This window comes from Amblyomma mixtum, chromosome 10, assembly GCF_055824585.1.
Source record: "Amblyomma mixtum isolate Tamu chromosome 10, ASM5582458v1, whole genome shotgun sequence".
Taxonomy (NCBI): domain Eukaryota; kingdom Metazoa; phylum Arthropoda; class Arachnida; order Ixodida; family Ixodidae; genus Amblyomma; species Amblyomma mixtum.
The window spans coordinates 146,903,709-146,930,932 of NC_143021.1; the positions used below are offsets into that span (position 1 = coordinate 146,903,709).

At 46.9% G+C, this 27,224-nt stretch overlaps 1 protein-coding gene across 1 annotated transcript in view; it reads right to left on the reverse strand.

The window, feature by feature from the left end:
- Nucleotides 1–1,499: 1,499 nt before the first annotated feature.
- Nucleotides 1,500–27,224, reverse strand: part of LOC149327238 (uncharacterized) — a 37,214-nt gene continuing 11,489 nt past the window's right edge. Inside the window, exons 4-11 of the mRNA XM_089564821.1 lie at nucleotides 25,881–25,984; nucleotides 21,719–21,915; nucleotides 20,684–20,852; nucleotides 15,555–15,827; nucleotides 14,678–14,822; nucleotides 4,124–4,381; nucleotides 3,210–3,353; nucleotides 1,500–2,047 (exon numbers count right to left, since the gene is read on the reverse strand). Coding sequence (XP_089420947.1) covers nucleotides 1,500–2,047; nucleotides 3,210–3,353; nucleotides 4,124–4,381; nucleotides 14,678–14,822; nucleotides 15,555–15,827; nucleotides 20,684–20,852; nucleotides 21,719–21,915; nucleotides 25,881–25,984 — 1,838 coding nt within the window. The remainder of the gene's footprint in view (nucleotides 2,048–3,209; nucleotides 3,354–4,123; nucleotides 4,382–14,677; nucleotides 14,823–15,554; nucleotides 15,828–20,683; nucleotides 20,853–21,718; nucleotides 21,916–25,880; nucleotides 25,985–27,224) is intronic.

The following is a 27,224-nucleotide window of genomic DNA, read 5'->3' on the forward strand; positions in this document are numbered from 1 at the left end:
TGAAAAACGCAACGTCTTGCGCAGACACGGATAATAAGGATGAGGTTTCGACGTAGCGGGTGAGGTGATCGACTGCCACTGTGACCCAGCGGTGTCCAGCCGGAGTGATAGGAAGGGGCCCGTAGAGATCGTTGCCAACGCGGTCGAATGGGCGCGTGGGTCAAGGCAAGGGCTGCATCATAGCAATGGAACGGCGAGAAGGGGTTTTGTGGCGTTGGAATTCCGGGCAGGAGCGAATGTACTATCGGATAAAACGGTACAGTCCCCGCCAGTAGAAGCGGAGTCGAAGGTGCCTGTATGCCTTCACAACACCGGCGTGAGCACACTGGGGGTCAGCGTGGAAAGAGGTGCATATGTTGAAACGGAGGTTCCAAGAAATGACAAGGAGCCATTCGCGCCCGTCCGGAAGGTAGTTGCGGAAGTAAAGTAGGCCGTCCCGTATTGTAAAGTGGTGAGCTTTACGACGGAGAGTGCGGGTCGCAGGACGCGGATATGGTGCAGAGAGAAGAGCGAGGATGGAAGTGATCCAGGGGTCCTGGCGTTGTCCAAATGGCATGTCGGCAATATTAAGGCAAGAGGCAGCAGTGGTGGCGAAAGATGTAGAGTCGAAGTAGCAGGGTAGAGGGGACCGCGATAGTGCGTCGGCATCAGAATGCTCACGGTCAGATCGATAGACTACTTAAACGTCGTATTCTTGTAAGTGCAAAGCGCAACGAGCAAGACGGCGAAAGGGGCCTTTAGCCGAAATGATTGCCAAGCATTCCTGGTATACGTGGCTGGTGTACGCAATGGGCGGCTGGTACACGCAACAGCATGCTCGGCGAATTCGGGCTCCCGCTGTGCCAGAACGGCGCCGAGGCCCACGCCGCTGTCATCAGTCAGAACTTCACTCTGACAGCTGGACTTGAAACGGCGGAGGATCAGAGGGGACACAAGCAGGCGCCGAAGCGTGGAAAACGCCGCATCACAGTCTGGAGTCCAAGACGAGAGGCTAGGTCGCCGGAAAGCAGATGTCAGGGGAGACAGGATGGAAGCGAAATTGCGCACGAAGCAGCAGAAATGAGAGCACAGACCGATGAAGCTACGCAGCTCTTTCAGTGAAGTGGGTCGAGTGAACTCGGCGACTGCGCGCAGCTTTGAAGGATTGCGAGGGACGCCTTCTTTCGAGATGACGTGGCCCAAGATAGTAAGCCGCCGTTCTGCACTTCTTCAAATTCAATTGCAAGCCGGCGTCGGTGAAACATTGCAGGAAACGTTCGAGGCGGAGCAGGTGGGACGAAAAGTCTCGAGCAAAAGACGACGACGACGACCAGGCAACAGATACGTGTGCCACTTGAGTCCGCTGAGAACTGTCTCCATCATGCGCTCGAATGTGGCCGGCGCATTGCGCAAGCCGAAAGGCGTGACGTTAAATTCATAGAGGCCGTTGGCTGTAAGAAAGGCCGTCTTTGGCCGGTCAGCAGCAGCCATGGGCACCTGCCAGTAGCCGGAGCGGAGGTTCAGTGAGGGAAAAAATTCCGCGCCTTGCAGGCAGCCGAGGGCAAAACATCGGTGACCTGCTCCTGGATAGAGCGTCGAAGCGTGGGATCAAGGGATGGCGCAGGGTCGCCAGACACAGGCAGGAGGGACAGTAGGCGGGCCACCTCTTCCCGCATAAAGGCCTTGATCTCGGGAAGCCGCCAGGCCGAGTCAGACACCAGACTGCAGACCGCCGGCGCAGGAAGTGACTCGTCGAGCACGCTGGAACGGCGAGTAGAAGTCCTTTGCTTCCTGAGGATGTCATAGCTTTGGCAAAGGCGGATAACATCTACCACTGTTTGTGGATTCCTGGCTAGCAACATCTGGAACGCGTCGTCGGAGATACCCTTCAAGATGTTATTAATTTTATCGACCTCCGGCATGGATGGGCTGATGCGCTTGCACAGGTCGAGGACATCTTCTATATAACTCGTGAAGGTTTCGTTGGCGCGCCGAGCGCGAGCACGGAGGTGTTGTTCGAGCACAGTTTGCGCACAGCTGGGCGGCCGAATACCTCCGAGAAATGAGTCTTGAAGGAAGACCGGGTAGGCAAGTCGGCCTCATGATTGCGGAACAAGTTTGCCGCGTCGGTAAGATAGAAGAGCATGTTACCGTGCTTGGTGGCATCGTCACGCACTCGTAAGACGACAACTAGTCGTCGACATCGTTGTCTTCGGCACAACCGAAGATGCTGGGATCGTGCTGGCTGCCGGAGCTTCCCAGAACAGAGTATGGTAGGCGAAGAGATGGGGGCTGTCTGGCTGGTGACTTTGGGGCATAACTGACGGCGAAGGTAAGATGCGGCACCTTACCTTCGAGTGCCACTGCGAAGGTATACACCTTCGCCGTGTGTATACGCGCGCACACACGCACGCACGCACGCACACGCACGCTCATACGCGCGTACGCACACACACACACACACACACACACACACACACACACACACACACACACACACACACACACACACACACACACACACACACACACACACACACACACACACACACACACACACACACACACACCTTTCAGATTGTCCAAAACCCCGTGGGCAGCCTGCCACGGAGCAGGCTTCAGGCAAACAAACAACGACACAGCGTCTAAATTCGGGTAATATCCACTATAAGTGCTATCGGCTAAAACAAGAGGAAATAATAAGGAAAAAAGAATGAAAGAAAACATACACTCGCACACTTACTTTTTCTAACTCGTAATATTTTCGCTCCACTTCTAGGTTCATGCCCAGCGTGCGAGATATGCAAGAGCGTTTCATAGAGTGCAGGACAGTTGAAGTTGTTGTCGAAACTGTGGCCTAGTATTTCATCTGAATATATGCAGAGCAATAATTTGTTAAGCAGCAATTTCTTTCGTAGCTTTTCCTAGTTGTGAAGGTATATGTGAGAAGGGATTGCGTTTGTAATCCGGCAAAAAAGGGCAAATTACCAGCGAGCATCTGCTTTAAGTTGTCAATCTGTTATTCCTTCTAGAATGCATAGCATTTTCTTTTATGTTTAATTCTTACTGGCACAGCGGCAACGCGGACCTCATAACATAAAGGCCACCACCAGAATTAAGACAAATCTGAACGGGCTTGGCATTGGGTTGTGGCAAATTAGGGATTCTGAATGTTTACAAGAATACACAAGTGTGTGAAAATCATCCAGTTTTATTGCCAGGCATATCACCCTTGTCATTCGGCGAGTCCATCCTCTCAAGTTTTGCCATTTGCTCACGCAAAAGGCGCCTTTTGATCTTCCCGAAACCGCTCCTTGGAATGAAATCAGTGAAGAAAATACCGGCCTCGATATGAGGGGCCGTTGGCAGGTTTTCTGCAAAGTAATTCAGAAAAAACAGATAAACGTGTTCACTCAGATTGGTAGGAGGGCGCGCCTATAAAGATGTAGGTACTATACTTTGCGCATTATACAGTATTGCGAAAGAAAGCACTTGTTCCGGTGATAACAGTATCATATAATGCTGTAGTCGCGGCAAAAAGAAGCAATATAAACACTAGTGAGCAGCTGATGAGCATACATAAGTTTTGTCAAGGGAAACACGCGTGCACCGGTCGCTGCAGGCAGGTCGGAAGTCTGCGGGTTGCATTTTGATGTATTCTCGTTTAGAGAGCCAAACGGCAATAGCCAACGATGTTCTTGCGTAGGCCTACTTCCGTATTTTTATTTTTTTTGTATTTAGAAATATCAGCATTGAAGGCGTTACTATCGTTCGGCGGATTTCAGATAGGCACAGGGTAAGTGCTAGCTTGCGTGGGCGCGTGACTGTGTGTGTCCTTTTAATATTGCATGCTTGGTACTTCACTTCACTGGAAGAGGTCCACTATTTCGAACGCTTGGGGAAACTCACGACAATGCTTTTCAGTGGTAATAACTGTTCTGGGAGGAATTAGATCATATGTCATTTACTGTACACTTATTTCTGTATTTATTTATTTGGAATAACTGAACGACTTCGTGAAAGCTGCATTGCACTAGGGAATAGTTTGTGGGGGAAAAACTGCGACATGCTGCATCGAGCCCGCTTTGCAAATATCGGCGCGTACAGACCCATAGCCCACGCGAAGTCGATGCCGTGCCCGTACCTCTGACGAAGCTTTTGATGCGCTGGGCAAGCTCTCGACTCGGCTTGTGCTCGGGTCTGGTGACGACAACGGCCGCCAGGTGACCCTCATTCTGGGCGTCAACGATGGGCACGACAGCAGCCTCTGCGATGCTCGAATGAAAGTGGAGGCATTCTTCCACTGCGGAAAGGCCGCTCCTAACCGCGGCAGGCAAAGTGGCAGCTTTCACTCGTCCCGTGATGAAGAGTCTGCCGTCTTCGTTGTAGTAGCCCAGGTCGCCTGGTAACGAAAGAAGAAGGTTAAAGCAATCAATCTACTGACATTACTCTATCAGTAGACACTCTTCTTTCTCGCTTAGGTTTTTTTTGCCGGAATTGGGCAGATTGCTTACCTATTTTGTGTTTTGTACAATCCACGGTGCTTTAGCTCGTCTCTAAACGCACCCACCCACGCACCCACCCTCACACACACACACCCCACACACACCCACACACAAAAACACAGACACACGCCCCCACGCACACTCACATACACCCCCCCACACACACACCCCACACACACGCACGCACACACGCACACACACGCACGCACACGCACACACACACACACACGCATGCACACACACAAGCACGCACGCACACACACACGCACCCGCACACCACCGCCACGGTGGCTCAGTGGTTACGGCACTCGGCTGCTGACCCGAAAGACGCAGGTTCGATCCCTGCCGCGGCGGCCGAATTTCGATGGAAGCGAAATTCTACAGACCCGTGTACTGTGCGATGTCAGTGCACGTTAAAGAACCCCAGGTGGTCGAAATTTCCGGAGCCCTTCACTACGGCACCCCCCATAGCCTGAGTTGCTTTGGGACGTGAAACCCCAACAAACCAATAAACCAACACGGACCACCCCAACACACACACACGCACGCACGCACGCACACGCACGCACACACACACGCACGCGCACGCACACGCACACACACACACACGCACACGCACGCGCACGCACACACACACACACACACACACGCACACGCACACGCACACGCACACACACACGCACACGCACACGCACACACCAAAACTGGGCGTCCCTCTACTGTGCGAGCACAGTAACTGTGTAGCATGGCCCCGGACACGCTTTCATCGCAGCAGGGCAAATTTTTTCCTTCAAACGTTGATGCTTAACTGCTGCCTTCATGCAGAAAGGAAAAATCTAATTCATGATGAAGCAGTGATGAGTGTACGTTTGGGTGACAAGTAAAAAAAATAAACATAATTTTATTACTTTCCGGAAGTAATTGTAGCGTAATGTTATTACATTTTGCGAGAATTAGTGTAATGCACTGTATTTCCGCGAGTTTTGGAGAATTATTCAGTAAAGTATTTTATTTTGAAAAGTAATTTAGCCTTCTATGCCTGATTTTAGCTTTTATGCCTGCCTTGTATGCCTGGTATAGGAGACGGGCTTGGTTGAAGTCAAGGCGTCGGCAAGACCCAGCGATTTCCTAACGAATGTATCAGTGTTCCCTAGGCCCAGTAGCTCGCTTTGCTTCCAATAAAAAGCTTAAAAGGATGTCATTTACTCTCCTCCCAAGCCGTAGTGCATACGGGGCGGCTATTTGTTGCGTTTCCAGACATCATAAACTGAAGTGGCCTTTCAAGCTTTTGTTTCAAATTAAATGAATTCCATGTATAATGATTACAAGACTCTTAATTCGTTAGTTGTAAGTAATAGATTAGTCGAAATGAAACTAACAAAGAAAGAAACAAACCATGCAACGACGCCTGTACCGCAAAAAGACGAAAGACCGAAGCAACTAAAGGTGGCCTGTTGCTAAAAAGCTTGTGCCTCGCGTTCAGCCGCTTTGAACGCTTTTCTTTTACTGTGTGTAGCATTTGTTATAAAATATTTTTTCACGTTAGGCGTAGGAAAGTGCAGCTCCACGCTGCAGTTGATCTAGCTTTCAGAAATAACCTTATTTAGGCTTCCTACACTGCTCACAGAGCGGCAACGCTCAGGCGAAGTAACAAGCAAAATGATGGTAAAGGCAGTTAGCTAAGCATAAATGATTACGTGACCAATTTCGAACGTCGCCGATCAGAGGATAGATTATATATCTGTATTTTTGGATACAGAGAAGTAACCTCGCGAAGTCTTCTTATGAAGCTGTGCAACTTATGATTAGTATTGTGACGGTTCCATCTCTATTGGCCTTGATTTTCACGTTGAGGATTTTGACACTGTCCTGAATTACTCCCACAGTAACGCACGGTCGACCAGCGGTTAATAGAAATTCCACTTAATAGATACAGTGAACGAACGCAGGGGATACAATAGGAACACCAGGCACACAGCACAAACTTTCAAATTAGTACACAATTGAGGGCGGAAATATCCAGGTGAGATTTTGCAAATTATTGGCTACATCGAGTATATATCATTATCCCCTTGAATATACTGTGTAGAAATACAGCAATATACTAAAGACTTCCAGAATATCGAACCAGTATATTTACCAGTCGCTCGATATATCGAACTGCGCGCCGCGCTCCTGCCAGTAGTGCTTCTCCTGAAAGCCTCTTCAATTATTTTCACGCACGGAGACGGGTAAGCTGCGCGGGCTTGGCAATCTCCTTCAACCACGTGGGCTCCATAACCAAGTTACAAGGTAAATGTAAGGGACCTTGTGTCTCTTGTGCTCATTTTCCACATCACATTTGAGTCATGTGGTGAAGTCATCCTATCTAAACCCTTGCGGTGGCACTCGCCTGGTATACGTACATAGTTGCCCAAGGTGCTGCGGTAAGCAAGTGTACACTAATTCTCCCGATCGATCGTACCACGTATATTATGCGATACGTGACGGAAATAATTCCAGAAGTTTCAAATGAAAGATGAAATTCGCGGACTTTGGGGTTGGAACCCAGGACCTCTACCTGCCAGGTGAGCACGCAGCGCATATATTAAATGGGTCGTTTGTTCAAGCGCGTCAGAGGGGCACCAAATGAACGCGTTGTGATGTGTGCGTGACAGTAAGGTGCGTTGGGGATGTGTACTGATGTTAAAGTAATTAAAAATAAAAAAGGCTTTCGATTTATTGGTTTCGGTTTATCGGACTTAACATTACCATCATTATCATCATCATCATTTATTGACTCTTAAAGACCCCTGGGTGGTGTGGCATTATATAAGGGGGCGGGGGGGGGGGGGGGCGTTATATCACAATAATACACCAAGTCACAATTAGTGCCATATACATATACTGGCAGGATATAAAGAAAAAATGTGCATGAACCCATCACAGAGAGTAGCCAAACATTCATGAAACGGTAGTTAAACACAAAGGGAAGAGTAATCAACATCAGGTTTTTAAGTGCGACAGCAGCAATTGGCGGAACTTACACGGATCTCGTTCGATGCCAATGAACTCGGGTAATGAATTCCAGTCTTCGATGGCAATAGGTAGAAAAGACTTGTTAAATGACTTAGTGGAGCCGTCCCAAAGCGACTCAGGCTATGAGGGACGCCTAGTGGAGGGCTCCGGAAATTTCGACCATGTGGGGTTCTTTAACGCGCACTCGCATCGCACAGCACACGGGCCTCTAGCATTCCGCTTCCATCGAAATGCGACCGCCTCGGCCAGGAACGATACCGCGTCTTTCGGTGACCATCCGGTTACCATAGCCACTTAACCGCCTCGGCGGCAGAAAAAAAAGAAGAGGCTTTATGGTATCAACCCTTAAGGCGAAGCTTAAGCGTCCGCCTAATTTTTGCACTGATAACAGCAGTGGACATCTTATAGGCAGTGGCTACTTCCAAAGAACCGTCCGCTGCTGCATCGACGCGAAGCAGGTTAGGCAGAGCAAAGCTTAACGACTACTGCCGGTCCGGTGCTGCAAGAACCGTGTCACTATCGTGGATGTTGTTTATAATTGCTTCAGGATTTCAGATAAGTTTAGCTGCTGCCATTTTTTACATTGGCGTGACTGATATATGAACAAGTTCGCAATTCCCTTCGAGGTCGACATACGTATGTTCGACTGTATCTTCTTAACGCTCGGCCTTTATACACCTGCAGTAATCGGGAGATTCTAACTGCCCGCATTCATTGCTTGCCTCACAGTGCACACCAGCCTTCTCGATGAACAGTTACACGGGTGCTAGAGAGGATGCATGTCTCTCTTTCACTGAAAGAGGGAATCGGATATGCGCCTGACAGCTATTCCAGCAGGCTTCGCTGGCGTACAGAAACGGGCTCTCGTAGGTGGAATGCGCAAATTTCCTGTCAGAGTGAAATTGAAATTGCACGCTCTGTACGAAGAAACTTGGGTGACGGAACGTCTGTCTTCGTGGAAGCGCTTCTGTTTTAAGCAAGAAATTCAGGGGCCACTTTGGCTCTCTAAAGTGCTGCCAGGAGGAAGCCTTCACTGGCACTAAACACTTTGGCTCTCTAAAGTGCTGCCAGGAGGAAGCCTTTACTGGCACAAAACACTTTGGCTCTCTAAAGTGCTGCCAGGAGGAAGCCTTTACTGGCACAAAACACTTTGGCTCTCTAAAGTGCTGCCAGGAGGAAGCCTTTACTGGCACAAAACACTTTGGCTCTCTAAAGTGCTGCCAGGAGGAAGCCTTTACTGGCACAAAACACTTTGGCTCTCTAAAGTGCTGCCAGGAGGAAGCCTTTACTGGCACAAAACACTTTGGCTCTCTAAAGTGCTGCCAGGAGGAAGCCTTTACTGGCACAAAACACTTTGGCTCTCTAAAGTGCTGCCAGGAGGAAGCCTTTACTGGCACAAAACACTTTGGCTCTCTAAAGTGCTGCCAGGAGGAAGCCTTTACTGGCACAAAACACTTTGGCTCTCTAAAGTGCTGCCAGGAGGAAGCCTTTACTGGCACAAAACACTTTGGCTCTCTAAAGTGCTGCCAGGAGGAAGCCTTTACTGGCACAAAACACTTTGGCTCTCTAAAGTGCTGCCAGGAGGAAGCCTTTACTGGCACAAAACACTTTGGCTCTCTAAAGTGCTGCCAGGAGGAAGCCTTTACTGGCACAAAACACTTTGGCTCTCTAAAGTGCTGCCAGGAGGAAGCCTTTACTGGCACAAAACACTTTGGCTCTCTAAAGTGCTGCCAGGAGGAAGCCTTTACTGGCACAAAACACTTTGGCTCTCTAAAGTGCTGCCAGGAGGAAGCCTTTACTGGCACAAAACACTTTGGCTCTCTAAAGTGCTGCCAGGAGGAAGCCTTTACTGGCACAAAACACTTTGGCTCTCTAAAGTGCTGCCAGGAGGAAGCCTTTACTGGCACAAAACACTTTGGCTCTCTAAAGTGCTGCCAGGAGGAAGCCTTTACTGGCACACTGTTTGAAACTGACTGCGAGGCTGTTTGTGCTGTACTAGTGCTTTATTTGACTACACATTGCAACTACACACTTTGGCTGCCGACTTTGACTGCTTCTTTAGCACGACTCTCTCTCTCTGCTTCGATGAGTTCGGTTGTATCCATGGCTGTGTTCGCAGTAATGCGGTATGCAATATGGTCACCCACGGACGCCTTACGCCCCCTTGTCGGAGTGGACGGCAACTTTTTTATTAGTTGCCTTGTGCTCCAAAAGGGGACGTTAGGCATCCGTGGGTGACACCATTACTTCGAATACGCGCGCTCTGACGTCATAACCATTTGGACCAACCGAAAAGCGCGACACCTCTGCTGACAACCTTCTGTCGACAACGAGGAGGCATTAAAGTATTTCGCCTTAATACCTGTTGTTGGGCTATTTGGGTAGGATCCATGCTAGCAGCGCACTAAGGACGAGGCGCTTCGTAGCGTCGTACGTGTTCTTTTGCCTCCTCCCTTAGTGCCCTGCTTGCATGGTTTCTGTTTTGCCTTGCGATAAGTGTCGTTGAAATGAGAGAGCGTGGTAACGCGGCAGCCTTTGTCAGAATTTTTGAAGATAATTATAGCTACCAGTCCGAGCTAACAGCGAAAAAATTTGGCAGTGGTTTAACTGTGGTTAAACCTGGAGGATGGCGAAAGTAACGAGGAGAGAGAGAGGGGCGACGGCGAGCGCGCGGCAGCGGCGGCGGCCCCGGCACGCTAGCTATGCGCCGCTGCTGAGCATGCGCAACTGGCGAGAGCGGCGGCGGAACCTCTGAGTCAACCGCGCAGCGACGGTGGCAGCGCGCCAGCTGTGCGCCATGAGACGTCACTGCTCCTCGCGCATGCGCATTATGGCCTTTCGTCAGCTCCGCGAAATGGCTAGGCGACTCGCGTAGTGTTGCTTTCGCAACAAAAGATATGGTGGTGCTGGACCCGCCAACCTTGCCACGCCTTCTTCATGTTCCTGGGAACAGTTGACAAGAGGGAAATGAAACGCAACGTGGCCGTGTGCAGAATATAAGCCCTATCGTGACTGGTTCACGTGTGCCTCAATGGGCGTCGTAAAGGTTTCCAATTCCAGTCTTGCGTGGTTGAAAAAAAAATAGAACGCAAAAACAAAAAGGAAACTAATTACAATACGATATGCTATGGCTCGATAACGCACCATGCGATTACGAGAGGCCCCGCATTGGAGGGCTGTGGTTTTATTTTGACCACCTGAGGTTGTTTGCGTGCTCTCGCAACGGACAGCACACGGAGCTTTCGCGTTTCGCCTGTCCTGAAGTGCTTTCAATCTCTTGGGAATGAAAATTTTCGCGTAGAATGAAAACTAACATAGCTGGCCTAAAAGTGGAATGTGACAGCACTAGATTTCGGATTTATCGCGACTTATGTTGCAACATCACAAGAAGAGACATCTGGGCTAGTTGGTACGGTGACATAATGAATAAACAGGCGCTAAAGACGAGGACGAAAAGCAAACAGGACTAGCGGGGTCTAGAAAGCGCTCGTCCTGTTTGCTGTTCGTCCTCGTCTTCAGCGCTCTTTTTATCATTATGTTTCAACTTCTTTGGTAGTTTGTGTCTGTTTTTTTTTTGCAATCTACGCTGCATCAACCACCATTTTGGGACTGCTAGCGGAGTCGCAAATATTTGCTATGCTCTGTCATTGCCGACATTTGCGTCTATCATTACTTATTTCGAATTTTTTGCTTTGATTCTCTCTATATAGGTTGCAGGCTAGAAACTAAGTTGCTCACAACCCTGTGGGTAGCATTTGGTTACATCCTAATGTGCGTTCTCTCGATCATTTATGTAATTCTCACCTGCCATGGTAGGCAGGTTGCTTACATTTCGGTACCTAAGTTGTGTTAGCGACGCTGGTCAGGTTATGATGACGCCACAAGGTCAAGTGACCTTTTTCGACCAATCAGCGAACTTCGTGACAGCGGAGTTCAGCGGATTTTCGCTGTGACATCAGGTACACTAACAGCATTAACAGCACAGCATCCAGGGAATGAATAAGTTCAATCGGTACTGGCTACTAGCTTGAATCTTGGTCTCTGCGCCATCTGCGGTGGTGGTGGTGGTGGAACTTTATTTCCAGCGGATATAGAGGAGCGACCCGAAGTCACCCCCCGCTTAAACGGCGGCCGCTATCCCTTGGGCAGTGGCGGCGTCTTCAGCCAGCTGGAGGAGCTTGATCTGTGTCCCCGGGTCAGGGCTGAGCAATAGAGCCTCCCAATGATCAGAGTCGGTAATGAAGCGACTCGCGGGTAGGGACTGCGGGCAGTTCCAGATCATATGATTTAGATCGGCTTTGGCATCACAATTTTTGCATTTGTCTGAGTACAGTCCATCCGAATAGAAGCTACACAATTGGGGATTTGGATAGGTTTTAGTTTGAAGTTTACGCCAGGCTTTCGCCTGTTGCTTGGAAAGCGTTTTATCTGCTGGGGGAAATCTGAGTCTTGCAAGCCTGTAGTGCTGCAGGATTTCTCTGTAAGAAAACAACCTGTCCTTGCCGGAGTATAGGGCGGGTGTACTGCACGACCCAGCTCGGCGGGATAGTTATCGAGCTAGGTTATGAGCGGTGACGAATTTGTTCGCAATCATGACTGTAGTTCCTGCTCATATGGGCTCGTTTCTTGCATTGCCCGATTTCTCTCATGCATGCCGACCAAAGGTCCAAGTCAACATTTTGTTAAACTAACCCCAAAAGCCCTACGTACAGTCTTTTTCAAAAGTTTAGAGCCCAGGGGGTTTTCTTCTAAGCCTCGCAGTGGGACTCCTGTAACATTCGTGGTAGTCTTACCCATTGGAGGAGGCAGGACCAGAAATCTACTTACCTTTAGCAAATTTTCAGCGCTGGAGATGCATTACGAACCAGACAGTGTGCTTCAGAATCAAACCCCTTGGGCTCCAAACTTTTGACAAAGGCTGTACATCTTTCACAGTTGTTTGTGCGCGGGCGTACATCCCTACCAGACCGAGACGTAGACGTGCAATACGTCATTTGGATACAATGCGCGAGGTGGCGCTAGTTACGAACAATTCGTATGCGGTGTTTTTACTTCGATGTCTATCCTGCTCCGATCTCCACCACGAGAGCAAGCAGCTATATCGTTTGGAAGGGAACCGAGCGCTGGAAGTGAGTATTTCTTGGTATTTTTTAAAAGAAAAAAATATTACATAATTTCTGTACATCTCGCATGAAAAGGTCCGTCTGCTGTGAAGAGATAGTCGCCGCCTTCTTTTTAACCCATCTGAGTGCCGTTTCACTTCTCGTGCCGTGATGTCAAGCAATATGTCACACTGATTGGTTCGCCAGATCGGAAGTGCAAACTGCCGGTGCGTCAAAATTTTTGCGTGAGAACAATACCATGGCTCAAAACTCTCACAACGCCCACTGCAAAGGAGTTAGAAGCACGAAGTTTTACGAGAGAAATTCAAAACTGAAGGTTCAAAGCTGTGTAACCTTTTTGAGAAAAGGAAGCAGGCGCACCAACTGTCTCACTTCACGTTGGAGCCCTCAACCGCATCCTTTGGGAGGGGCATAATATAATATTCACTCTTAGTGATCCGATCAATTCACCGCCGTTTTGTGAAACCAGTCTTCAGGTCCACATCCCTGTTTTCAAAATGCCACGGTGAAGCTGACGCGCTACCAAGCCATCTGCCACAGGTGCGCAGTTGTGTGCTGTATAGAAAAGCTTTATCTGAGATATCATGCTGAGTGTTGCGGATATTTGAAGACGTTTATATATTGCTTTAAATTGAGTGACACATTATCCAGCCCTTTGTTAACAGTGGAGAATTTTGTTCGAACATATGAACACATTTTGTTTGTGGCCGCCATATGCCACAAAGAGAAAGTGCAAGCAAAAATTTTGTGAGATGTCGGTAGATATGACATTTAGAAAAATTCTGGTCTACTTTTTTGTTAATAACCTTATATAAAAAAAAACAAGAAGTCAATAATAAACTCAGCAGTGGAAGTTCGAAGAGACCATTTGGAATGCCGTTCCTGCCTGAATAGCGAAAAGAGAACAACAAAACGCACACTCAACGCTCGGAAACACCCACACCCGCCGCATCTCAATAGTACGACTTTGTACGAAGCGGTCCTGAGTGCAGGACTGAGCGATAGATTCACACGCGCCTAGTGATTAATTATTTAGACGGGAAATAAGAGGCACGAAACAAGGCAAAGCTAAACAAAAACAAATAAAAGTCTGCCTCTCCCGTAACCGAGAGTAGAGTAAGCATGAAATGTTTACGGGCATAATGCGAAGCGCACGCGGACACGACGAGACGCAGGCCTGACAAGAATGTATATGCAGCGCGTTCGAAACTGTCCGAAGTGCGTAGAGGCGAAAGCGTTTTCAGCACCACTTTGCGTATGTGACACTGGTGATGTTACCACTGGATTACGTCACACATAATTATGACGAAGTAATGACAAATTACTGATTAGTGTGTAATGACTGATTAATGACTAAATATTAATAAACTGCTAATTAATGACGCTTAAGCTTCGCCTTTAGGAGTTGAACGCGACAGCGTGTTGTAGCGCTGCCAGGCAGTCCGCGGAACGCCACCACCCGTTCGGCGTGATGCCTCGTCCTTTGAACGCGACACTTTTTGGGGAAAGGAAATTGCGCAGTAATTCTCTGCCATCTCGGTGGACACCCGAGCCGCACCTTACAGGAAGGTAGGAACGCCACCACCCGTTCGGCGCGATGCCTTGCCCTTTGAACGCAACGTTTTTTGAGGACAGGAAATGGAGCAGTAATTCTCTGTCATCGCGGTGGACACCCGAACGGCACCGTAAAGCATTTCATGCTTAAATATTGTGGCGCGTATGTGCTTTTTGCGCGCGTTATTAGAAATCGGAAATTATAATTCCGTGCATTATAAACGCACAGCTCGACTGATATCTTGATAAACATTGAGAAGGCACTGGCAGCAGTTATTTTCTGTGACTCGTTTGGAGACCAACCGGCGCTTGCATGCCGGTCGCGTAGGAGGGCTTAGAGAGTCTCGTTAAATATCGTTGAGTCTCGTACGGTGCCCGGATGTTCTCGTTTCAGAGCCCGAATGAGTGGATTTCGGTCTCGGCGTGACGTCACCACACTGCTGACAACGGGAGCTAAACGCATTTCATGCTTAAAACAGTAATAATAAGTCCACTCACCCGTTCGTACCCAGCCTTCACTGTTGGTGAAGCTTGCCGTCTCTGTCGGGTCCTTGTAGTAGCCCACCATAAAGTGCGGAGTGTGAAAGAGCACTTCACCCGTCTGGTTTGGACCCAATATAGTTCCCGTAGTAGCGTCTACAATCTGAAAACAAGACATCGTCGGTTGTTGCTTTTATCTTCATTCTTATTAAATGCCTGGTGCTGCTAAAATCACTGGATTAGCGGGCCATTCAAGCTGCCAAAGGGGAGCTTTTTTCCAGCAGCCCTATCATGTACCAGCGCCTGCATGAAAAATTAAGATTTGATTTCATAATATGTTTGTGATCGCGCACATAACGTAGGCGCATAGCGGAGGCTTTATCTCGCGGTCCATGCTCGGCACTGAGCTCGTCGAAAGTTTGACTACAAAAGGCGGATTGCGTAAGTAACGTGCACTTCATAGTCATCTTCAACGGCACGTCCCAATGGGCTGTGGTAGGAGTCGCAGCGAAATTCCAGCGTCGCCGTCAGTGGCTGGTACACAAGCACCACGCGCACACCGACGAGAAAAATGGTGCGCTTTCTACTGCCAGAGAGCATTACAAGTCAGACAGAGGATGTAAACTACTACGTTTTCCTCGCCCTTCCAGTGTACGATGATATGATGCAAATAAACTTCAGTTCAATTCAACCGGTTCACCACTGCGCCAGGAGGGGTACGAGGACCCCCAAGGATCTATGAATGTAAAATAGAGAACGACTTTCTGCATATATGGGAATTAAGTCATTGCGTTATGGCGTCTTACCCGTAAGGCGAAACTTAAGTGCCCCCTCCATTTTCTTTTAATTTCTTGAATTAGTGCATTATGATAGAAACATTCAGACAGGGGCTTACCTTCAAACGCGCGCTGGAGACTGGGAATCCGACGTCGCCGGCCGAGAATTCTCCACTAGGCGGCGCTGAGAGGTATCCGCTAACTTCCGTCATGCCGTAGCAACTTCGGATCTCGCAAGGCGTGAAAGCGGATAAGATCTCCGATTTTATATTCTCGGACATGGGCGTTCCCAGGGTGGTGAACTTCTTCACGTGGGGAAACGACTGTCCACTCCGCTTCACGTCGAAGACTATTTCCAGAATTTTCATAGGCGTAGCGTGCACAACATTCGCCTTAAAAAAATAAGAACACAGCTAAACAAGAGGTCAGAAATCGCGGAAAAAGCGGTATTAGGCAATTTGTCGAGAAGAAACCTTTAATGTAGAGTATATTTTGAATTATGAAGCAGTAATGCTCGTTAGTGCCCAAAGCAGCGCCTCCATAAGGCTACAAAGTAAATTTATACTTTCGAAGCCGGAACGGTGTTAGTCCAATGCACTTGGTGGCAACCACGATGGTGGAGCAGCTTTTTGATTAGGGAGCGTTTACTGATCCGCGTCCACATGACGCCATATGTAGCCATACGGCTGCGCTGGGGTGTATTGCAGTGAGTAGTTTCTCCTTAAATAAAGTCAAGTCAAGTCAACTTTATTCCAGACATGTAAAGAAAATCACATGGCTGAGGAGGAGGGAGAAAAAGCTGCAATATTGCGGCTTGACAACGTTCCCTTCCCCCTAACTACATCGGCGGCAGGGATAATGAAACCATATGGAGCATACATACAAAGCACTTAGCTCACAATTTGAACAGAAAAAAAATCGAACAAATAAGAATGTACGGTTTATCCGCAACCGGAAAAGCAATCAACATAATATATCTTACATCACATACAAAAGGAAAAGGCATTTCAAAGCAAGCACATTCCAATACAAAGAGCAATCAAGGCATCGCAAAGGCAAGACTAGCAAATATTATAAAAATAAAGTTTTCATAAAAATAAAGTTTTCATCTGTTTGTTCGAAGGCAAACGAGCGGAAGAGCTTGGCAGGTGAAATTGATTAAGCAAAGTTGGTGCTATTATCGTATTTATTCGAATATAGGCGATAGATATTTTAAAACGCCGGTTAATAAGGTTTTAGGCTGGCTTGAATTGCAGGACTTTGTCGTTGTATACGTAAAAAAAAAAACAACTTCAATTCATAAATAAACAAACAAAAAAAACATTCAGGGGGGCACTTTTCTCTCTAAAGTGCTGCAAGGCGATTTTCTGGCGCACTGTTTGGCATTGACTGCGAGACTTATATATAGCTGGGCATTGACTGCGAGACTTATATATAGCTTATATATAGCTGGGAGGGCTATATATTTCGTATGCTGACGCTTGAGTAAACAGTTGGAGTAAGCGCCCGTGTTGTCGTCTTTCTTGTGTTGTGTCGTTTCGCTAAAAAAACCTTTATTATGACTGCGAGACTGTTTGTGCTGTACTAGTCCTTTATTTGACTACACACTTTGACTACGCATTGCATTTATTAGACACTTTGACTGCTTCTTTAGCTTGACTCTCTCTCTGCTTCGATGAGCTGGGTTGGATCCATGGCTTTGCTCGCAGCAATGTGGTATGTAATGTGGTCACCCACGGACGCCTTACGCCCCCTGTTGGAGCGGACCACAACTATTTTTTATTAGTTGTCTTCTTCTCCAAAAGGGGGCGTCAGGCATCGGTGGGTGACCTCATTACTTCGAATCCGCGCACTCTGACGTCATAACCATTTCGACCAACCGAAAAGCGTTCACCTCTGCTGGCAACCTTCTGTCGACAACGATGAGGCGTTAAAGGCTTTCGCATGAAAAGTACTACGCTGGTGGCGTCCCCACGAAACGCCAAGAGAAGGCGGCACTGTAGCCGTTACCATGTGTATACCAATGTCATACGAGCATTGGCTCCCATCCTCACCTCGTTTTTGAGGCGATAGCTTCTCTCTGCTAGGTAAAGCTGGGTATCGCCGTGTGTGCAACACGACCTTCGGGAGAGCTGCCCACTGGATAGTGTACAAAGTGCCCACCGTGGTAGGTGGAAGTTAAATTAATTATTGGTCGCTCGGGAAGATCAACCTGGATCGCACAAGCCCCACCAATGGCAGCACCTACCATCGCCGTGCAGTGGCGCATCATTTAACAGCTGCACCACTTTGCGATGAGCGGTATGAGTACTCCCAGGGGTCTATGAATGTAGAGCATGACTTTCTCCATATATGGGAATTAACCCATTACGCTTTCGCGTCATATTATTTACGCGAAGCTTAGTGTCCCCTCCATTTTTTTCTCCGTGTGGTTGCGTGGGCACGTTCCGCGTCACTGCAAGTTTTTCACACGTGGTTTTTTCACCGACATCATGGCACCAGGCAGAAGGTGTCATTATACTGCCGCCCTCAAGCGAAAAGTTGTGTTCGCTGCAGAGCTGCATTCAAACGTTCAAGCTGGTCCCGACTTCGGCGTGGACGAAAAGAATGTTCGCCTTTGAAGGAGAAGTGTCATTAACGTTTTGCTTGCTGTGCAACGAGGAGCGCCCTCACTAGCGACAAGGAAGGGCGCCATCCCAAAGTGGAATCAGCAGTGGCACAGCTCTTGAAATCGCGGAGGACAGCGGCGCTTCGGGTGACCACAGACGTGCTACAGGCCGAAGAGAGAGAGCTGGCAAGAGGGCGAGGAGGTTCACGGGACAAGTGAAACGCGCTAGTTAACTCCAACAGTCTGCAACAAGTGCGCGTCTCTAGGAGTTGTAGTTAGCTGGACCGCTGCAGTCAAGGATGACATCCCAGAAAGCCTGGTAGAGCGCTCGCTCCAAAAGGGTACAATTCCAATGCAGTTGATGGGACAGAAGTACGAAGAGGACAGTGATATGGAGGCGAGTGATGAAAAGGGCGAGTGATCGGGAGCAGGCTCGTGGAAATATATTTGTTCCCTCTGCCTACAGTCGTTCTCAATTGTTACCTTTTTCGGCCAGCTTAGGTTCCAGGAAAGGTTATTTTATTTGGTCTTGGACTTCAGTGCGTCGGGTTAATATTCGTGGTCAGCGTAGATTCCAGTATATACGGTATTTGTGAAGAGCGTGCCAATTATTTCGCTCAGACATGAAATTTAAGCGCACAATAATGCATAGTATGTAATAGGGAAAACATTTTCTCGAGGCTGCGAGTAAATATTTGCATTGTTTTGATAGCCATGCTCCGAGCACCTGTAATATATTTTTGTTCATATTGTGCACAAGTGTGATAAATTGTTTTTGAACGAATGAGTGATGTTCGAGGGTTAAAATTTTCTCCGTCTGCTCCTATATTTAGACTTTTAGTTGGGCTGAGCACTTCTTTCACCGCCAGTATTTTTTATTACCGGTGGAAACTATCCCGCGTGAAAGCGCGCACAGAAAACCGAAGCGCGAAAAAATAGAACAGGTACAAACAGGACCTCTTTCATGGTGTATCGCTCCTCTTTTGTTCTGCTCTACCCTTTTGTGTTTCGTCTTTTTTTGTGTGTGGAGTTTCAGGATGAATGATTACCTACGGGCTCAATGTTTCACTCTTATGCTCTCAGCGCCTATGCGGAGAGAACTGAGAGTAACGTACTAGGGGCATTGGTTCTTCATGAAGGATACTTGCGATTTGACCAAAAGTATAAGTATGCAAGTCTAATGCTCCTTTTCTACAGTGCCCATTTTGAAACAACTAAATCTGATAAGGTACAAGCTTGGCTCATCCATTTCTTCGAAATAAATGAAGCAGAACAAAAGGATATCTGACGGGGACTGTTGTTTACATTTGTTAGGTGTTTCTAATGTAAAGCACTCTGCGCCTGAACTGCATTTTAGTGCTTCATTAATGCTCCTCCTAGGGCGGCCAGCTATTCATACTTTTACATTACTTGACTTCGTTAAAAGTTAAATACACTTCACAAAAAGACGTTTTCTTGCTTTAAAAAATACTCAGTGGCGTGGGATTGACTTCCGGCCGTGGCGGCCCGATGTCTTTTGAGGAGAAATGCAAAAACGTCCTTGCGTTGTGCGGTGTCAGCGCATGATGAAGAATCGCAGCTCATTGAAATTTTTCCAGACCCCTCTATTACGACGAACGTGAATCTCACGGACGCAAAGCCCCTCATACCATACTGTATTATACCATACTATATTGTACCTGATAACACCGTACCCAACCCTACCACACAATGCCGGGCCGTACCGTACCATACTAAATGGTTTAGTGGTCGTCGTAATTGGCCTTGACTACTTTAATTCTAAAAATCAATGAGCGACCGAATGAGAGAGGTGCAAAATGTTCCACAGCTTCAGAATTTTTACAGCGTGTTTCCCGTTACAGCGCTAGGGCAAAAGCTCACGCAATCTTGCATTAACCGAAAGGGTAATGCAACAGCGGCATGGCACAAGCCTGCATCCTCCGTAAGTACGCCAATTACGAGGACTACCCGAATCACGTGATCGCAGATGGCATTCCGACCAATATGAGACGGAAGAAAGGTAGATCAAGCATTTATGGGTTATTCCATAATTATGTGTGGCAACTACACCTTTTCTATAATAACAAAAACAATATCAAAAATATTATCATAAATTCTCAAGTTTAGCGGAGAAGTAACGAAGAAATCCGCCATTTTCTGCGAAAACTTCGTTCCCACATATATTGGTCCAGGTCCGTAGCTTGAGCTTTAAGGCATGCTGGCACGCTCTCTACTGATCAGAATGCTGGCCTCAGGCTTTTAGCCTGAGCCGTACGAAGCAATTTTCGCGGCTAGCAGGGCAGCGCTGGAGTTTTTGGTGGCGGTATTCGATGGTGACTTCAAGGCTTATGCCGATACCATTAACTCTGAAGATTCTCTCGCAAAGATACCATTGTAAAGAAACCGGCGCCAGTCGGCATGGGAATCATAGCTAGGGAACGGAGCAAAAAACGGGTCAGGAAGATAATAGTGACATACAAGAGGTGACAGGAATCTGTGCTGTGTCTGTCACTTCTTGTCTTGCTGTCCCGTCTTCTTGCGCCGTTCCATTGATATCATCATGAAACAAGTGGCCCAACAGTCTTCCCTTCGGCATGGTATTTTGCTTTGTAACAAATGCTCATGTAGCTCGGCGCTCACCTTATGGTCTCGGAACGCTGCGAAGACATCTGGGATTGGACTATATTTGTCGAGCAGCACCAGGGTTGCTCCGATAGACACGACGAAGAATGAATACGTGTAGCAAACGTAGAATGATATATTCCCACCTCCAAGACAGATATCCTCCGGCGTCGCAAGCTTAAATGTCCTGCATGAACATCATGGGTTTTGTTAGTACTGAACCACCATTTTGGTGATGAAAGGTGCCCGTGTGCTCTTCAAAGAATTGGGTGCCTTTTTTCCCAACAATCTCTTCCGAATAATGTTTGCAAGACCAGTTGATGGAAATAATGATGATAAAGGAGCTATTGTTGGTATGCGGCCGGGTGGTTTACCTGTTGTGTCCTAACGAATAAGATCCTTTCAACAGCAGTGATTTTAACGGACGCGAACAAGAAATTCGGACAAGTTTTGATTTAAAAATTTGGCGCGTTCCGAAAGCTGCATGTTAGTGACCGACTTCAAGAGCACTTCTCGACATTTTTTCTTAATTTTAAACTTTAATGTATTACAAGCTCGATACCCATTTCCTGAATGACAAGTGAAGTAAGTTGCTTGAAGCCATTTTAAAGCTTTCCTGTCCAGTGTTGCTGAGAATGTGGTGCGTATTGAACTGAGGGTGTCAGAATTGAAACAAAAGAATAATCGTAGTTTGGCGTTCAGTAAGGTCCAGGGTCGCAAGAAAACGCTTTGCAGTTAAGTCGTAGAACGCCGACACATCTTCCCTTCAGACCCTTCCTGGCCCCCATCGTTCACGTTGCGGTCAATGTGGTCACCTGCTAGTAAAAGTATTGGTGCCGTGCATTTCCTTATAACCATCTGAAATAACCGCATAGGCACTCACTCAGCGTGCGAGATGCATTTAAAAGCGTTTGGGGCATCTTTTGACCGTTCGTCCGAACCGATGGCAATAATTGTGCAAATGAAAAAAAAAACTGAACTGTCCTACAATACATTTCGTGCCCTGAAATTAAACAAGGAGAGATTTTAAAGGAAATGAATAGTTAATCTCACTCTCGACAACATATTTGTGACAGGAAATTCCGCTGCGTGATCTCGATAATTTTGGAGGCACCGGTGGTTCCAGTTGAATGGGCGACAAACACAACGCTGTCCTCGCAGCCCAGCGCTTCCTTGTATTCCGTGGGTTGAATAGAGGAGAAGTTCGCGATGCTAATGCACCCAGGCAGGTCCGTGAGGGAAAATAATTTCTGAAATGAAGACGAAAGAAATGTGCCTGTGACTAATATGAAGATCTGGATGGGCAAGAAAAAAATGCGACGTTACTTTTAGTGGAACTAAATGTTCTGACATACATCATACCAATTTTCAGCTTTGAGAATGTTCGTTTTTAAGGAGTCAAAGTTTTGAGTGCGCAGAATGAGCACATATCTGTGGCTGCTGCACAACGTCGAGGAATATTCCAAAAATGTCAGCTTAGCTGGAGCCCGCGAGCTTTCGAGACGGGTAGGAGGAGTACCTGTAATGTTAAGCCGTAACTCCACTTTCTTTATCGTAAATGTGATTTTGATACCCAGAAAAAGCTCATCACTTTAGTCTTCTTCAGTTCATCTGCTTCATTCTAATTACGGATTTAACGAAGTAACTGCGCGGTGATCTTACTGCTTTGTAATTCATCTTGTCGAGTCTTAAAAAAAAACACCTTTAATCACGCTCGCGCACGTAACAATATGGAGCATATATCATAACCCTGTGTAAATTCAGTATTGCTCAAATAATAGTTCCGACAGAACTGAGTGAAGGCTATTCCAGACGCAGATGTAGAAAGAAATAGCGGGGGCGTTTCAAAAAAAGTGCCTTTGAAACATGCATCATCTAGCACGACCCCAAAGTACAAAATTCAGAAAGAAAGAGGTAATAAACACTCATGCGCCTTTACTAGAAGAACTGGTTCAAAAGAGAGAGAGAGAAAAAAGATTTATGCCGCACTTCTAAAAACTGTTACTTAGGTAGCGAATAAGAGAGCTTGGTATATGTGCATCATAATCCGGGATGTCTGAATCACGCGACCACAAATAATGATAACCCGCAGGTGGCTTGTAATGTCTACTAATCAGTCCTAGGGGCTCAAGCCTTTCTGGATAAGATTCAGAATGGTCAGCTGGTTGCGAAGTCATGATTTTTCGTCAAAACGTATTTCTTTAGCACCGCTTAAAACAATTGGGTGCGGTTCAACTACTCTTGAACTTGGTTAGAGAGCGAATTCTGTGGCGTATCGGGCAGGTATTCCCGGCTTGGCGTCTGTAACGTTTAGCGCGTTTTGGAAACTGGATATGCAGATAGCCCACCCTGCCACCCTGGCAGGTAGCAGTTAATGGTTGATCGCGAGAGTTTTCTCGCCCAATGAACGCTGCGGCCTAATGCAGCAGTGCCTCGCGCCTGCCAGAACGTTGGCAGTGTTAGCACGTGCAGCCCATGTATCTCTCTCAACCACGTACTTCAAAGCGCGATAGAGGTGTCCACTAACCAAGGGAGCCAGTTATGCGCAATTTCTTTCCTTAAAGTCACCGGAGACTAAAATGTTGTCAACGTCAATGCCAATGAACGCACAGACATCATCATCACATCACTGTCACGTGGTTATCGCACGATAGTGACGTCGAACAAAAATTTACCGCGGTCTGACCTGGATCTTGAGCTTGACCTTGAGTACAATGGGGTAGCACTCCATAGCAACACCAGAAACTTCTAATGGTTTGCCCTCTGGCTAACTTGAAGGTCAACCGGCTGGGCACGGCGACCTTGGCTTTAAATGGCCTAGTGAAGCTTTCGCTTCAAAATCCAGTTCATATATATCCCTGCTAGCATCGCAGTCATGACTATCATTCCTAACGATACGGACGTGCTACCTGCCTGAAATCTTGAGCATGATAATCTCCACAGCAAAGTCTGCGGAAATCAAGGAACTTAAGGCGAATAAGCTGCGGCTTCTGCGTACTCCGTCCCTTGTATCTTCGTGATTTGCGCATGTGGGCATCTGCCACGAGCATGTGCGCGTTATTACGTTATTCTTCAGAAACAGGGCATGCAAGCACCAAACACCACTTCGCAGGTGATCGATAGGTCTGTCCGAAGATGATGCGCGAGCATTGCTTGTTGCCATTGCATACCGGTTTGGTATCTTCACTTACGTTTTGGTGCGTCAATTCCGGTTATCGCTTCCGCTTTCGTGATACCACACCGGGTTTGATGACGACACATGAAATGCTTTCCATGACAATGCATCATTAAACTTGCTCCTTCCTCCTTTCCACTTTCCAATATCCTTCTTTCGTCTCGTTCTTTACTCCTTTCTTGCGGCATTCACTCCCTCCACGGCACAGCTTCCCTAGCACAGCACAAATTCTCGACCTCATAGCCGGAGTTGCTTCGGGATGTTAAACCCCAATAAACCAAACCAATAAACCAAACAAATTCGCGACGCGGCCAATATAATGCTAAAGTACTATTAACTTTTCGCTGTGTTTTTTGGCAAATCATTCAGATTTCTTGCTCAGCGCTGTTAAGAGGCTAACCCTCAGTTAAACGCGCAAAATAATGTTGTTCAAAATTATACGACCTACCAAATAGCGCCGATTAGTTGCATTAAAATGGAAGTTCATTACAACATACCCAAGAATTCTGGACAAAAGCATTTTTGCGCGGGAAAGCGTTTATGAACCCAAATGTGAACACGGGAACCTTTACAATCTTCCACAGTCCTCTTTCTCGTTACCAAGCAGCGCCATCTATCAGCCCGCAATAGGGAACGCAACGTACCTTCAAGGAGATATTTTAACATGCAGACATAAGAGAACTGCAGAGCGCGGATGTATCCCATGAGAACATGATAAAAGTGATAGAGACAACTACAGAGCGCGGAGGTATCCCGTGAGAACATGATAAAAGTGATGACCTATTATTTCTTCGCGGGGTAAAATCTCTCATCGCAAGGTGCTCCGTCTGACTACTTTTGACAGCCAAGGAATATACGTACGTGATGCATACCAAACACTTAAAACTCCAGCCTTCGCGGTGGCTCAGTGGTTATGGCGCTCGGCTGCTGACCCGAAAGACGCGGGTTCGATCCCAGCCGCGGAGATCGAATTTCGATGCAGGCGAAATTTTAGAGGCCTGTGTACTGTGCGATGTCGGTGCACGTTAAAGAACCCCAAGTGGTCGAAATTTCCGGAGCCCTTCACTACGGCGTCTCTCATAGCCTGAGTCGCTTTGGGACGTTAAACCCCCATAAATCATAAACGATAAAAACCGTTTAAAACTCGATCCCGCAGTAATTTCGGATGTCGAGCGCCGTATGGCGCGCGATAGTAGTGGTGCAAACTAAAATTGAACAAAAAAACCTCAGGCTACAATTAACTAGAGTGGAAGGGTCGATCTAGATTTTCTGGGCTTGTGTTTTATCCATATATCTGGAGATGTGACCAGGCTGCTCCCTGACAGTGGCATCGCCTTCTCCTTTCAGGGTAGGCGATGAAATCATCGGAGAGCTAGCGACACAATGCGGGAAAAAACACAATAAACGCACCAGCAAAGCTAAACGTGAATGGGTCATAACTGCTAGGCAATATTATGTTATAACTGCAATCTTTAGGAAGTAAAAAACAAACACAACGAAATAACAAGAAAAATACAGAAGGACCTAAATCCGTAAGAACAGGGTCACGTCCCAGTGACGTCGAAGCAGTCTCCTAAACTGGCGGCCAGACGTACAGTCTTTGTCAAAAGTAACCAGGCTGTACGGTTTACTTCTCAGTCGTATAGTAAAGCTATTATGCCAGCCCTCGAGCTATAAATCTCTGTATGGTAAGGAGAACCCCTGCCCTAGCCTTAAAAGAAGTTTTTGATCTTTTCTTTACGGAAGACGTGATGGGTCTACTGTACGAATGAGAAACAAACCATGCAGCCTGGTTACTTTTGACAAAGGCTGTACATTGCAGCCATGAATTAGTAAAAAATGAATGCAGACAAAACACTGCAGAGCGCGAGTGCAGTCATTCAGGTAGTGAACCCAACAGCTCGTAATTCCAGGTGTTCAATTTTAAAGGTAACATCAGGGTACACAGCGCTGGAAAACTAAATTTTCATTTCTTCGTAGCTGTTAGGGTCATAGTTTATAAGAGAAAAACAAGCCGCAATTCACATATAAAATACCTACCTTGAATTTCAAGTGAGGGGCTATGCGCTTCAAGACATCGAAATATTCTTCATCAGTCAGCACGTGAGTAGCGTCGGTCTTTTCAGCGTGGTCTAGAAGCTCCTCTGAAAGTCGGCAGAAGCGAGAGGAAAATTTAACATTGTGCTTTTTGATATCGTTGCGTTTCTAAACGCAGAAATTTTGATTGAGAATAGCTCCTTTAGCTACATTGTTGTCCAAGGAAAAATGGCCGCATTTTTTTCCCCGGTAGTTGTGGAGTACGAGAGCTTTCTTTCGTCCAGTTTCGAGGTAGGTTGCGTATGCATCTGCTATATTAGGTGAATAACTGCTGTTACATATTTCGGAAGCTGGGCGAAATGTTTTGGCTCCAGGCAATAGGTGAGAGGGAAGAAAAGCAGGCAGAGCGGAGATGTGGAGAGACGCGCTCTCTATGCGCTGTGTCGGATGCGCGATTCACTTGATTCTGCGTGCGCCACTGCTCGTGCAAAGAGAGCACATGAGATGCGTTGGTGCGGCTACGATCAGGGCTTTGCAGCTGGTCGCAGCTCAACAAGATATATATTAATGCAGCGAAAACAAAAGCAATTATCTTCCGGGCAAAAAAAAAACCACTCGAAATTCAACGCGCAATTAGATATGCTGATAATGAGGTTGAAATTGTGCATGAGCACAAAATTCTGGGAGTAGTGTTCTCACCTAATCTCAGCTGGGATACGCAGGTTTATAATATCAGTAAAAAGCTCGCTGCGACAACAGGAGCTCTGTCACCATGCCGCACGCTGCTACTCTCAAAGGTTAAGCGACAAATTTATTATGCATTCTTCGAATCTCATATTAATTATTGCAGCTTAATATGGGCACGAACTACGAAAACAAATATCGCGAACATCGCAAACGTACACTACATATCCCCAACAAACGTTCTCTTTCACATCACATCATCAGCATTGACCATATGTACGACTTCCGGATGCTACGTTTGTTTTCTTTTTCTAATAGTGCTTACAAGACCTTCATTACTGAAACAGCGTCCTTAAAAACTAAACATACTACTTCTAATACCCGCAGCATGGATACTTGGTTTGTCCCTCATTTTAGGACCAATTATAAACTCTAAACACTGCAACACAATCTTTCGCATGTACTCAACAAATATAAACATACCACAAATTTCAGATTCAAACAATTGCGACGGTATTTTGCTGATATGTGATGTATTTTTTTACACTCATTACTTCTGATTCTCTAGGTTCACTATGATCTACAAAGACAATTTTCGGCATTTCTCTAAAATTTTGATCATTTCATACAACTTGATGTGTATATTCTGCTTTATTTTATGTA